At 44.8% G+C, this 11173-nt stretch overlaps 1 protein-coding gene across 1 annotated transcript in view; it reads right to left on the bottom strand.

The window, feature by feature from the left end:
* Window positions 1–10406, bottom strand: part of LOC310789158 (uncharacterized protein) — a gene marked incomplete at both ends in the record, with an annotated part of 16797 nt that extends 6391 nt beyond the window's left edge. The window contains 2 exons of the mRNA XM_083650746.1: window positions 5049–5407; window positions 10390–10406. Of these exons, the coding sequence (XP_083506872.1) occupies window positions 5049–5407; window positions 10390–10406 (376 nt within the window). The remainder of the gene's footprint in view (window positions 1–5048; window positions 5408–10389) is intronic.
* Window positions 10407–11173: the final 767 nt, after the last annotated feature.

The raw sequence follows: 11173 nt of genomic DNA, 5'->3' as shown, positions 1-11173 counted from the left end.
CAACACAAACTGTGATGAAAGCTTCCTATATCAGAGCCAACAACACAAACTGTGATGAAAGCTTCCTATATCAAAGCCAACAACACAAACTGTGATGAAAGCTTCCTATATCAAAGCCAACAACACAAACTGTGATGAAAGCGTCCTATATCAGAGCCAACAACACAAACTGTGATGAAAGCTTCCTATATCAAAGCTGACAACACAAACTGTGATGAAAGCTTCCTATATCAAAGCTGACAACACAAACTGTGATGAAAGCTTCCTATATCAAAGCCAACAACACAAACTGTGATGAAAGCTTCCTATATCAAAGCCGACAACACAAACTGTGATGAAAGCTTCCTATATCAAAGCTGACAACACAAACTGTGATGAAAGCTTCCTATATCAAAGCTGACAACACAAACTGTGATGAAAGCTTCCTATATCAAAGCCAACAACACAAACTGTGATGAAAGCTTCCTATATCAAAGCCAACAACACAAACTGTGATGAAAGCTTCCTATATCAAAGCCAACAACACAAACTGTGATGAAAGCTTCCTATATCAAAGCCAACAACACAAACTGTGATGAAAGCTTCCTATATCAAAGCCGACAACACAAACTGTGATGAAAGCTTCCTATATCAAAGCCAACAACACAAACTGTGATGAAAGCTTCCTATATCAGAGCCAACAACACAAACTGTGATGAAAACTTCCTATATCAAAGCCAACAACACAAACTGTGATGAAAGCTTCCTATATCAAAGCTGACAACACAAACAGTGATGAAAGCTTCCTATATCAAAGCCAACAACACAAACTGTGATGAAAGCTTCCTATATCAGAGCCAACAACACAAACTGTGATGAAAGCTTCCTATATCAAAGTCAACAACACAAACTGTGATGAAAGCTTCCTATATCAAAGCCAACAACACAAACTGTGATGAAAGCTTCCTATATCAAAGCTGACAACACAAACTGTGATGAAAGCTTCCTATATCAAAGCCAACAACACAAACTGTGATGAAAGCTTCCTATATCAAAGCTGACAACACAAACTGTGCTGAAAGCTTCCTATACCAAAGCCAACAACACAAACTGTGATGAAAGCTTCCTATATCAAAGCCAACAACACAAACTGTGATGAAAGCTTCCTATATCAAAGCCAACAACACAAACCATGATGAAAGCTTCCTATATCAAAGCCAACAACACAAACTGTGATGAAAGCTTCCTATATCAAAGCTGACAACACAAACTGTGGTGAAAGCTTCCTATATCAAAGCCAACAACACAAACTGTGATGAAAGCTTCCTATATCAAAGCCAACAACACAAACTGTGATGAAAGCTTCCTATATCAAAGCCGACAACACAAACTGTGCTGAAAGCTTCCTATATCAAAGCCAACAACACAAACTGTGATGAAAGCTTCCTATATCAAAGCCAACAACACAAACTGTGATGAAAGCTTCCTATATCAAAGCCAACAACACAAACTGTGATGAAAGCTTCCTATATCAAAGCCAACAACACAAACTGTGATGAAAGCTTCCTATATCAAAGCTGACAACACAAACTGTGATGAAAGCTTCCTATATCAAAGCCAACAACACAAACTGTGATGAAAGCTTCCTATATCAAAGCCAACAACACAAACTGTGATGAAAGCTTCCTATATCAAAGCCGACAACACAAACTGTGATGAAAGCTTCCTATATCAAAGCCAACAACACAAACTGTGATGAAAGCTTCCTATATCAAAGCTGACAACACAAACTGTGATGAAAGCTTCCTATATCAAAGCTGACAACACAAACTGTGGTGAAAGCTTCCTATATCAAAGCTGACAACACAAACTGTGATGAAAGCTTCCTATATCAAAGCCGACAACACAAACTGTGATGAAAGCTTCCTATATCAGAGCCAACAACACAAACTGTGATGAAAGCTTCCTATATCAAAGCTGACAACACAAACCGTGATGAAAGCTTCCTATATCAGAGCCAACAACACAAACTGTGATGAAAGCTTCCTATATCAAAGCCAACAACACAAACTGTGATGAAAGCTTCCTATATCAAAGCTGACAACACAAACTGTGATGAAAGCTTCCTATATCAAAGCTGACAACACAAACTGTGATGAAAGCTTCCTATATCAAAGCCAACAACACAAACTGTGATGAAAGCTTCCTATATCAAAGCCGACAACACAAACTGTGATGAAAGCTTCCTATATCAAAGCTGACAACACAAACTGTGATGAAAGCTTCCTATATCAAAGCCAACAACACAAACTGTGATGGAAGCTTCCTGGACCCGTTGGAGCACACAATCGCTTATTAGTCATTTAGTCAGGCCTCGCTCACAGAGGTGGCATGCAGCCTCTCCTCTCTTTCATAGTCCACTTGCCTGCTCTGCTCAGGCGTGCTCTATCAGTAGATAACGAATGGAGGTCTCCGTGGTGCTGAACCCGTGTTGACTCATTTTGTCCACTAAGTCATTTTTGCCCATTCAGTCGGCCAATTCAGTAATTAAAGAAATCCGGACCTGTCACCGGTGCTTGTGCCAAATATGAATGCTGTCAGGCTGATGGTGTCAGAGGAAAATGGATCACACACACACACACACACACGCACGCGCGCGCGTAGGTTTGCTCATTCATGTGTAAGATATGAACAGTGAATTAACTGATACTAGTGCCTGTTTCATATTGGTTGGCGTCTCCTACAAAGCTTTAATCATGGCAGAAGTGACAGAGCGTTATGAATCATCTCGTACGTCATCAGCATCAACATGGTGCTCCTCTCTCCTGTCAGGAGATGACTCAGTGCATTTCTCAGCTTCATATGTTTTGGTTGGGCGAGCACCAGCCCGCACACGCTTCTGTTCCGCTCTTCCATGTGAGGCGGGCTGCCAGAACAATCTGTCACATTGTCCTCATCGTTCTATTCTCGTGAGGACATTGGGTCCTCTTAAGCAGGGGTTCTCAAAGTGAGGTTCTCGAGGGGGTTCCAGGGGGTCCCCAGCAAGGGGAATAATGCATCTTCACTATAATTCTATCCATAATTCATCTCTCGAGACAGACTTTCCACTTGCATCGAAAATCTGTGGGCAGGCTCCGTCAAAACGGGTGTAACAGCGCTCGCACGCATGCTGCGCAAGTGAACGTGACCAGTGTGTAGTCAAAAGTGACCATTTTCGGGGGGTACGGTGGTGCAGTAGTAAGCGCTGTCGCCTCACAGCTCAAAGGTCCTGGGTTCGATTCCCACCTGGGACGCTGTGAGCGCTGAAGGAGTGCGTGCCCGTCCGCATGTCCTCGAGTGCCCGCCGCCCGGGTAGGGTCGTCAAAAGGTGCCTTTCTGTGTGGAGTTTGCATGTTCTCCCCGTGCCTCCCGGGGGTTTCCTTCATATAGGAACCCCCTTCACCAAAACATGCAATATCCTGGTTGCTGATGTGGTTCCTCCTCTGGTCGTTAGGGGCGCCTGTTCGGAGGGAGGGGAACTGGTTGGAATAGCGTGAACCTCCCACGTGCTATGTCCTACCGGTGAAGCTTCCCCTGTCAGGTGAAAAGAAGCGGCTGGCTAACTGCCCATGTCTCGGAGGAAGCATGGAGCCAGTTTCGGCTCTCCCCAGATCGGCAGAGGGTGGAGTAGCAAGTAGCAAGTAGCAAGTAGCAAGTTGCTACTTGCTACTAGCAATGAGCTAGAGTTGTTATTGTTGTTTCATAGCGACGGACGGATTTGAGAGCGACACGCAGGGAGCGGAAGAGAAATGCATTAATGGGCGGAGCCGGTCGGTTGGAGCCAATGGCAGAGCTTGCAGGGAGCGGAAAGGGATTTCCTTCTGCTGCCGACCGCGCCTCTTGACTTCCTGTTGCACCACGTTGCATTAACACGACCTTGTGTAATAAAACCTCTATTCAAGCAAAAAGTCTTATCAGATGGGTGGTTTAATTTGTATTGTTAGTTAGGTCCTTGACGTGAACAAAGTTTGAGAACCACTAAGTATAGAAATACACACACACAGAAACACACACACACACACACACACACACACACACACAGACACAAACACACACACACACACACACACACACACACACACACACACACACACACACACACACACACACACACACACACACACACACACACACACACACACACACACACACACACATACAGTACCACTGGCCCCATATATAGGAGTTTGTGATGTGCTCATTCTGTCTTGTTTTCTCTCTACTATCCGTGTTCTTTAGCATTTTGCAAAAGAGAAAGAAGGCCAGCACTCAAAAAGGCCCTTTAGGCATTTTGAATACTTAGCTTGTACAGCAGCACAACGAACGCGTTTTTTCAGCAGATAGCCTTCATCAGCATTGAGTACCTTGGCCCTGCACCTTGATTGACTTCAATTTTGAAATGTGCTCGCTACTGCTGCTGTTGTTTGACTTTAGCATTTTGCAACAAACCGCAGAGAAGACGTGGTTTTCTTTGTCCTCCTGTCCCCGTCTGACTTGACAGCCACACGCAAGAGGTTATAGGGATGGGCATCGTTTCGTATTGTTCCCGATACCAGTGCCCAAGCGAGCGATACTTTTAAAAACGGTACCGGTGCCTAAGCGGTGCATGAACCGATACTTTTTTATATTTAAAGAGGATTTCAAGTGGCGTGCTGACTCAGCGTGTGTTCCAAGCAGGTCGGGCATGACATCTAAATCTGCGTTGCAATTCGGTCCAGTACGCACCGGTTGTAAATGTACCGGTACCATAGTGGTACCCGGGTTTCGGTACTCAACCCTACCGTACCCTGCTTTCAACCTGCAGTGCAGTTACTGCCTTCTTCCTTTTCCATATATCTAATTCTTATTTTATGAAACTGAGGGTCGTTTACCTCACAGTGTTTTCATGCATGTAAAATATGTGATATTCAATGTATTATTAGTATGTTAGTGTGTGTATGTGTTTGTGTTTTTAACAATGCTGACTGTTTTTTGTTTTTCCCCCCTCAAAATCACTGGTTGTGTGCTTGCTGTGCTGAGTTCCTGCTCACCGTGCAGCAGCTGCTCGGCTCCCTGGGGCGCCCCCTCCTGGGCAAGGTGCTGCAGTGCGTGTGTGACCGCCTGGCAGGAGGGGCTGGGGGTCTGCGTGGCCTTGTCTGCCATCGGCGACGAGTCTCCGTCTAACGAGGAGTATCCGCTGGAGAGCCGCGAGCGCTGGCGCAGCACAGAGCGGGACTGGCCGGGCAAGCTGCCGGGGGAGGCCGGGGGTTCGAGTCTGCCCCGGGACGGGGGGGCCCCCTCTGCTCCGGTGTGTTTTGATCGGGAGGCCCGCGCTGCGGCTCCACCGGGAAGCGACTGTCCTCCGCCCTCCTGCGTTACCGTGGACGAGCCATGGGACCGGTTTTGTGGTCTGTTGAATGGACAGAGCCGCACCGTTAGAGCTGCAACTATCAATTAGCCGATCGGCAGAAAATGAATCGGCACATCTGTTTTGATAATCGATGAATCGTTTTATGTCATCTTTTAAGAAAAAAGTCTCAATTCTCAAAATCACTTAAATGTGAATATTTTCTGTTTTTTTGTTGTTGTTTTTTTACTCATCTATGACAGTAAACGGAATATCTTTGGGTTGGGGACAAAACAAGACATTTGAGGACATCAGCTTGGGCTTTGGGAAACAATGATCAACATTCTTCACCACTTTCTGACATGTTATATAGACCAAACAATGTAGCAGCTGCTACCATTACATATGATAATTATGCCTATGTTATTTGCACCTGTGCAAACAGAATGTTTAATCATGTTTTTAAGGTGTCTACGCTAGAAAAGAAAAGGAAAAGTTTACTGTTATTGCTTGTTGTTCTCTGGTTTTACTGCATCTATATGCCCTGTTTTTGCACTGTTATACTGTTATTTGCACGATGTTGTAACGGAGCCTACAGCACAAGAATTTCACACGTGATACTTGTACTACGGAGTGACAATAAAAATCTGGAATCTGGAATCTTGAAACAACTTGGCAATAGAAGCGAATGGACACCTTCAGGTTCTTGTGGACAGATGCTTTGGAGGAGAGGTCCATATAGGCCAGAGAAGAGAGGATTCCGCCCACACAGTCCCTCACTTACAAACGACTTTATTAATAAAGGGACGTCCCCGGGACTCTTATAAGAGAGTAGACGGTCCGCTAAAAGAGTCACCTGTCTCCTCTATTACAAAAGACAGATTAACTACTGCCTGAAAGTTGGTGTTACATGTGACATAACAATAATCTAACTCCATGGGTCTGAAACGTTTTCACGTCGAGGTCCCCCTAAACTTAGACAAATTTCTGGAGACGACGGTCGCCCATTTGATACCATTTTTGCCTTTAGATATTTGATTACAGAACGTGTATGAAACCCATGCCCAAATTGAGAAGCACTGATCTAACTCACTCATGGCACACGTGTGTTTTACTGGTTGCTGTGTGCGCGCTTATAGGCAGCAGTGCAGGGTTCCTCCATTGTTTGGCAGCTGCCGATCGCAGCACAGCACGAGCGTGTTGGACTCAGAGAGGGAGAAACAACAGCAAGGCATGAGGGCTGGAGGAACTTCAACTGGGTCACACACACAAACTGTCTATCTGAACACACTTCTGGTTCCTTAAACATTTAATTTAAGGACTTTCCAGGACCAATTCCCTCAAATTCAGGGACCCAACACAGCATATAGTTTGAGACGGATCAATACAAGGTTAATTCATGTTATAACCAGTGTTGGGCAAGTTACTTTCAAAATGTAATATACTACATATTACTAGTTACTTTCATTTGAAAGTAATAAGTTACTTTACAATATTACTTTCTGTGTAGAGTAACTCGTTACTTATTACACTACTTTTGCATTACTTTTACCAAAACAACAGCAGCAGCAGAACGACATCGCCGCCCCGGAACCATCCCAAAAAATAATTTCAACCGCCTTGAAGTCAGTTTAAACAATCCAAAATTCTAAATGTTATTATTTTCCTTTGTTATTGTCATCTATTGTGCTTATTTGCATAAAAACACTTGTATTTTTTTTTAAATATGGGCTTTGATTTAATAAAATGTAACTCAATTTGTAACTTGAGTTACTTGACAAAGTAACTGGTATAATATTACTAAAATCCTATAAGTAATAAGTTATATTACTGAGTTACTGCTAAAAGTAATATATTACATGTAATATGTTACTTTTGTAATGGGTTACCCCCAACACATAACACGGATCATTTTTATGAGAAATAGCAGCTTTACAGAAGCTCACAGAAAACAATTCAAAAGAGAGGCTTGAATGTGTGAACACTTCTCAGCTGTGCTGTGTCACACATTAAAAAGTTCTTCTTGCTATGCTCGTCATTCTTGCACACAATATATAATATAAATGCAAGCACTTTTTTAAGGACCCATGTCTATACGGTAGTTAGGTAGCCTATATTCAAAAACGTTCACTTCAAGGCCTGCTGTTTTCCCCCTCTCAAATTCACAAACTTTCAAGGATTTCAAAGGACCCGGTGTCATGCCGAGTTTTGCACCCCCGCCGAGAATTGCACCCCCACCATATTTTGGGGCTGTTTTAACTTAAAAACAGGGCTGCAAATCTCGGCAGGTACAAACCGCAGAGATTTGCACCCCCCTCCATAAAGCCAGGAGAGATCCCCAGGTCTCGAGGTCCTCTGTACCCGGATTTTAAGCACCAAAGTCGGCTTCCATGACCCAGAAGAGATTCCCAAGCATGGAAGTCACCTCCACGCGGATCTAATGCATCAAAGTCGGTATCCACGAGCCAGGACAGACCCCCTGGCCTGGAGACCACGTCTACCCAGACAATTATATCATTTTTAAACAGTTAAGTTTTCGTATAAATCATTACAATATGCTCCCGGAAGGTGGGGATGCAATTCTCAGCGGGGGTGCAAAACTCGGCATGACACCTGTCCGTGGCAACCCTATAGATAGACTATTCCGTCCGATGGGACATTTCCACGGCTGCGAGATTTTTAGAGTGTCAGGCAGGCTACCTTGAATCAATTAAGCCAGAATACATCACTCCCTTGTGTATGTCAACATTCAAGAAGTTTCTTTAAACACGTTGACTGGCACCGGAATGATCTGACACTGTTGGCACATTTGCCGTTGTCGTCGAGACTCAGTAGATTTGATTAAAAAAAATCTATAGACGGATATTTTTCGGAGCGCTTCCTTGTAGGTATTTCTCCAGACCAAACTACACTTCCCTCCGCAGCATGCGCTCGGAGTCCCAGCGGCAATCTAGCCTTTCCTCTGTGCCAAATTGACCCATAATAAACCGACTGTAACAGCCTACACGCGCCTGTTCAACGGTCATACGGCGTTTGGGATTTTGAATAGGCTATCAATGTTTTGCTTTTTACGCGCTTTTACGCACGGATCAGGGGGCAGTGGTAACAGCCGCGCTCTGACTGGACGCGACGACGGTCCTCTACCAGCCGAGGGAAAACTCTTGCGGGTTTAGTGTAGAAATAAACACGACGAGGACACATCTTTAAGTCCTTGAGAAGCGCTATATAAGTCCCGTGTATTTATTGCCATCATGTCGCCAAATGTCATATTGGCAGTAGCGATTCTAAACGCCTCCAAAAGTCTCCCACACGACGTGCAACTATAAAGGACTTTCTACCGTTTCCTCTCGTCATGTTTAAACACACACACACACACACGCACGCACGCACGCACGCACGCACGCACGCACGCACGCACGCACACACACACACACACACACACACACACACACACACACACACACACACACACACACACACACACACACACACACACACACACACACACACACACACACACACACACACACACACACACACACACGACACAGCTCTAAAGCAGAGCCGTCTGCTGCTGCTGCTCACAGACACTGTCGTCTGAGAATGATCCGTCTGCCAGTCCAGACCCCTAGCCAAAGCCCCGCCCCCAGCAGCACACAACCAATCGGTGATTACCTACTATTTTTGCACACTAACAGATATTTTCAAGAAAATAAAGTTTATCGCCTACTCTGTAGGCTACATTCTTTCTAATATGCTCAATCTTCTATTCTTCGATTTAGGTAGACTGTAAGTATAAAGACAGCTGCCTGTCACGGACAGACAGTCTGTTCAAGCACAGAGCTCTCCTGCACTGCGATCTGACCCCGTGGTGCAGTGACGCCACCCACAGGCGAGCCCGCGTATGCACTTCAGGAAGCGGTGTTTCCTATAACGTTACTATTGAAACTGGAGAAAAAGAAAAAAAAATTGCCTATATAGGCTATTTAAATGTCCTACACAACGCCTGCACTCCCCGCCGGTTGTTAATGCAGATAGCCTACTATAATCTGCTCTGTAGGCTATGTAGGCTATAGAGCAGAGGTAATTTAAAAGACGCATGGGTAAACTCTGTGACCTATCAGTCTGTGATGTGTTGATCACAAGGCAAACAAACATCCAATACTAACAACCGTTACATATGCTCAGAATTAAGCATTTCATCCTTAAAAAGAGCCAGGAAATGGCCTCATCTCACTTTGAAACTAAGGTTATTATCTTCCTGATTCCTCCCATGACTGCCGTCAGCCTAAAAACGTGCACCAGCAGGCAAACGCAGAGTTTCAGTGAGTTTATCCTCCGCACCCTGGACCCAAAACACACCCGGCCGTGCAGCACCCCGCCTGTAGCCTAGTATACCCTACTACAGTGACCATGAACCAGCCTATATAGCCTACACACGCCGTTACACTGATGCGTGGATAACTGACAGTCACTGACAGCCAGCCAGGTCGCAAAGCCGAAGCCGGTGCGCTGTTGGCAAAGAATCACTCTTTCGACACAACACCGGTAAAGTCCGACAAGACAAACCACACAAACATCCATATACCAACATTAGGCTATAAGAATATTATAGCGATACTAAAACACTATAGAATAAAGTCACACAGACACCACAGGGGTAAAATAACATCATGGTATTTTTCTCTAGTTTTTGTTTTTGTTAGATGACCACGATGGTCAAGAGAAAGTGCCGTTAAAAGTCGCCTTTTCCACGCCGCAGACAAGCTCTACGGAATGACCTATAGGGCCACAGTTAGCCTACTTTGTTACAATTATTATTATTATTATTATGGGTAAAGCACTGTAAAGCATTTTTAAACGGTTCCCCTCCATTTAAAAAAAAGACGGCGCGTTGCAGTAAAGCGCACGGTCGCGGCTGTTGCGCGGCATGACAGCTGACATGTAGGCTCATGTTAGTTAGGCTAACTTAAAAGGAGGTGATAATAATGACATATATTTAATCATAAAAAAATCAGCTGTGCTCCTGTCCTGTCGCCACTCACCTGCACGGACGGGACATGTCAGCGGCGGGACATCACGGCTGGCACAGCAACAAGGACAGCAGCCTCTATAGCCTATAATAATAATAATAATAATAATAATAATAAAATAATAATAATGATAATAATAACCTATCGAGTATAAACACCAGTGTAATCCTCAGGTCCGCTTTAGGTTAAAAAGTTCCAAAGTGCTGGTGAAATAAATCCAGATCGAGTGATAGGTCCCACAGTTGTAGTTTTCCCGAGGTAAACAACCGTCCAGAACACTGCTCGTCTATTGTCTGCATGTGAGGAGGTTTCCTTCCTCTCTCTCTCTCTCTCTCTCTCTCTCTCTCTCTCTCTCTCTCTCTCTCTCTCTAGCTCTAGCTCTCTCTCTCTCTCTCTCTCTCTCTCTCTCTCTCTCTCTCTCTCTCTCTCTCTCTCTCTCTCTCTCTCTCTCTCTCTCTCTCTCTCTCTGTCTGTCTGTCTGTCTGTCTGTCTGTCTGTGTGTTGTGTCCTTAACGGTCTGTGGTCGTGTCAGTGTGTTAAGTGCTGTCGACAGTCTGACTGCAGCTCTGAAGCCGTCCTCCTCCTCCTCCAAAACCTACGATCCACCTACTGGGCGGGGTCTGAGAGAGCCTGGTGACGCGAGGTTACTGTGAGTCTCTCTCTCTCCCTCTGAGTCTACTGTAGGCTATGTCTCTCTCTCACAGACACACAGTAGACACTCTCTCTCTCTCTCTCTCTCTCTCTCTCTCTCTCTCTCTCTCTCTCTCTCTCTCTCTCTCTCTCTCTCTCCCTCTGA

This window comes from Poromitra crassiceps (assembly GCF_964638095.1).
Source record: "Poromitra crassiceps genome assembly, chromosome: 14".
NCBI classification, from domain to species: Eukaryota; Metazoa; Chordata; class Actinopteri; order Beryciformes; family Melamphaidae; genus Poromitra; species Poromitra crassiceps.
The sequence above is the reverse complement of the archived record's forward strand: the minus strand, read 5'-3'. Positions and strand labels throughout refer to the sequence as shown.